Source organism: Geospiza fortis, unplaced genomic scaffold (genome assembly GCF_000277835.1).
Source record: "Geospiza fortis unplaced genomic scaffold, GeoFor_1.0 scaffold422, whole genome shotgun sequence".
NCBI classification, from domain to species: domain Eukaryota; kingdom Metazoa; phylum Chordata; class Aves; order Passeriformes; family Thraupidae; genus Geospiza; species Geospiza fortis.
In genome coordinates, this window is record NW_005054545.1 from 30571 (window position 1) to 33850 (window position 3280).

At 54.2% G+C, this 3280-nt stretch overlaps 1 protein-coding gene across 2 annotated transcripts in view; it reads right to left on the minus strand.

The window, feature by feature from the left end:
* Positions 1–1630: 1630 nt before the first annotated feature.
* The window catches only part of TEAD3 (TEA domain transcription factor 3), an 8532-nt gene continuing 6882 nt past the window's right edge, over positions 1631–3280 (minus strand). For both annotated transcript variants that reach the window (XM_031063951.1, XM_031063950.1), the window contains exons 8-10: positions 2886–3026; positions 2540–2692; positions 1631–1964 (exon numbers count right to left, since the gene is read on the minus strand). In XM_031063951.1, coding sequence (XP_030919811.1) covers positions 1851–1964; positions 2540–2692; positions 2886–3026 — 408 coding nt within the window. In that variant the 3' untranslated portion in view covers positions 1631–1850. The remainder of the gene's footprint in view (positions 1965–2539; positions 2693–2885; positions 3027–3280) is intronic.

Genomic DNA, 3280 nt, shown 5'->3' on the forward strand with positions numbered 1-3280 from the left:
TTTCCCTCCCTGCTCCATCTCCCTGCTCACAGCAGCCACCTCAGTCCAGTCCCACCACTGAGCCCTGGGCCTGGCATGGGGCTGGGATGGCACTGCCCCATCCCACAGGGATGTGTGGCTCTTTCCAGCAGCAAGAGGTCGAAGTCCCCATGCTTCACAGGACACATGGCACCAAGGCAGCAGCCAAGGCACTTCCTGAGCTCTGGGGCTGTTCCTGCTCCTTGCACTGGCAGCACTGAGCCTAAACCTGCCCTGTCCCCCTCCCAAAGGAGCTGCAGTGCCCCTCAAAACACTCCTGCCCTCCTTCCCACTGCCTTCACTCCCCTGACAACATGAGAAACCCATCCAGACCTGGCCACCTCAGGCTCTCTGTCCCCCTGCCAGCCTCCTGCCACCCCGCTCCCTGCCACCTCTGTCCCTCTGCCACCCTCCTGCACCCTGAGGTTGCCTTCCCCAGACTCTGCCCTTGCAATCACAGCCTCAGGACTGGGCACTCTGCCTTGGCTTAATTTGGGCTGCAGCCACAAAAATACCTCAGAGCTGACCCAGTCCCTTATCCTGGCACCCCTCCTGTTCTCTGTCCCCTCTCTGTCTCTGTCCTTTCTGTCCCAAACTCTGCCCACTGACAGCTTGGCCCTGCATTGCTCAATTTGTTTTTCCCTGCACCTCCCTGGCCACTTCCCACAGGATGCAGGAGAGTGGATGGAGCAGTTTGGAACAGTCATCGCAGAAAAAAGGCAAAAAAAGGTGAAGGAACAAAAAAAAAAAAAAAAAAAAACAAAAAAAAAAAAACCAACCTGAAAGGAAAAAAATGTACATATACAAAATAAATCAGGCAATCTGCCCTCGCTGCTCTCTACTCATGACTGCTCAGTAAGTGACCACAGTGGGGACACTGAGCCTGGGCCAGCCCCAAGTGCAATTCCTGAACACAGCACAAGGAATTCCCCACAAATCCCAGCCAGAGACGGAGGCATCCCAAACCTTTCCCTAAACAAGACACTTCCCCATGCAGGGTGGGAGGGCAGCACCTGGGCACTGCAGAGGGCCATCAGCCTGATTACAAGCAAGGTGTCTTTTTAAAAAGTATTAAAAAGCACTTTCATTAAAAAAAAAAAAGGAAAAAAAGGAGCCATAACCCCCCATGGTTTGCATTGTCAATGCCCTCATGCCTTCACTGCCACTGGCTCCCAGTGCCCCAGCTGGGCATGGAGAAGGAGCATCCCTGGGGGTGGCAGTGTCCCCCTGTCCCCCTCCTCCACTCTGCCCTGACTGTCCATCCCCACGTCCCCCAGGCTGTGCCACGCGGTGCCAGTGCCACTGTCGCTGCCATGCCAGTCACCATCACACCTGGCACGGTGCTGCATCCTCCTGAGCGTCAGTGCTCGCTGCTCTCCTCTCCACTCAGGGCTGGGGCCACTTCTGAGCGAGGCTGGGCTGAAAGGAGGGGTCCTTCTCTGCTCCCACGTCCTGCTGCTGGCACGGTGGGGTCCTGGCTTTCATCAGCAACACCGAGGGCTGCTCTCTCCCTCTCCAGCTCCAGATGTGGGTTTCCTTTCTCCCTACACTTCCATTCCCATTCTTCTTTTCTTTTTCTTTTTTTTTTTCTTTTTTTTTGGTAGTTTTATTCATTTTTTAAAAAAAAAAAAAAAAAAAGAAACTGTTCCTAAGTAGAAAACATCTGCGATCACAAGTCAGTCTTTTTTTGGCTATTGTTGTTCTTCCTCCTCCTTCCTCCTCCTGTCTTCAAATGACTTCTCCCAAGGCAACAGGCACAAAGGGTGGCTTTTTTGCAGGGCCCCCTCCCTCCCCTGCACGGCCCTCGTGCCCCTGCCTGTCCCCAAGGGCCCCTAGTCCTTGACCAACTTGTACACGTGGTGCTGGGCGCCGTGCTCGCTGGTGGACACCTCGAAAACGAAGGCAATGCAGAGCAAGGTTTCCTGGGTATCCCTGTTGGTAACAACCTGCAGCAGAGCAGAGTGTGTCAGGGTGGTGCTGTGCCCGTGGGCAGATGCTGATACCTGTGCCCGTGGGCAGATGCTGATACCTGGGGGGGGTTCCATGGGCTCAGGCACAGCCACTTCGCACCACGAGATTTGCTACCCATTATTTGAGGGGTCATACTGCAATGAAATTGGCAGTAGCACAGCCAATTTAATTGCACCATCAAGATTTACTACCCAGTTTTGGGGACATTGCACAGGCTCAGGAACTGCACCACTAAAAATTTGTTTGGGGGAGGTTGCATTGGCTCAGGCCCAGCCACTGCATTTGCACCACCAAAAACTGCTACAGATTGTTTGGTGAAGTCAAACAAATTCAGGCGCAGCCAATTAACTTGCACCATGAAAATTTTGCTCCCTATGATCTGGTAGACTTGTCCAGGCTTGGGCACAGCACCACCAAGATCTGCTCCCTGGAATTCAGGGTCTGTGTGGGCGCAGGCACAGCCAGGTCTGTGCGGGGCCAGCAGGGTCGATGCAAGTGCGGGCTCCACACTCCTGGTGGGACACACCCCCTGGAAAAGGAGGGGAGGTACCTGCAGGATGGTGAAATTCTCCAGGACACTGTTCATCATGTACTTCTCTGGGAGGTGCTTGAGTTTGTGGATGAAGTTGATCATGTACTCGCACATGGGAGAGCGGTGGATGCGGTAGACGAACCGGCCGTTCTCCAGCCGCGCGTACTCCGTCTGCAGGGGACAGCCAGCGTGAGCAGCTGCCCCATGGCTGCTGGTGGGACATGGCAATGCCCTCTCCACCCCACCCATGAACATGGTACAGGCCCCGGTGTGTCCTACCCCCAGCTCGGGGATTTTCTCCATCCCAGGACCCGCCCTGGACCAACTCCGACCCCTTCCCAACTCAGCGGGACATGGAACTCACCTCCACCTTCTCCACGACCTGCTTCCCAAAGGAGCACACCTTGGTGGAGACTGTGATGGTCATGTTCTCTGCACTGCTGTACTGGCTGCTGACACCATAGAAGGTCCCTGGCCCGTCCTGGATGGTGCTGTTCAGATCCGCCTGAAGAGAGGAGAGGGACAGAGGCTCCCATGAGCTCTCGATGGGGACGAGGGACAGACACCAGCCTTCAGAGCTGCCCAGGGTGCTCCAGCTCTGTGACGGTGTTCACAGGGGTCTTAGGATGAGGGAAGAGACGAGGATCTGACTCCATGTTTCAGAAGGCTTGATTTATTATTTTATGATATATATTATATTAAAACTATACTAAAAGAATAGAAGAAAGGATTTCATCAGAAGGCTAGCTAAGAATAGAA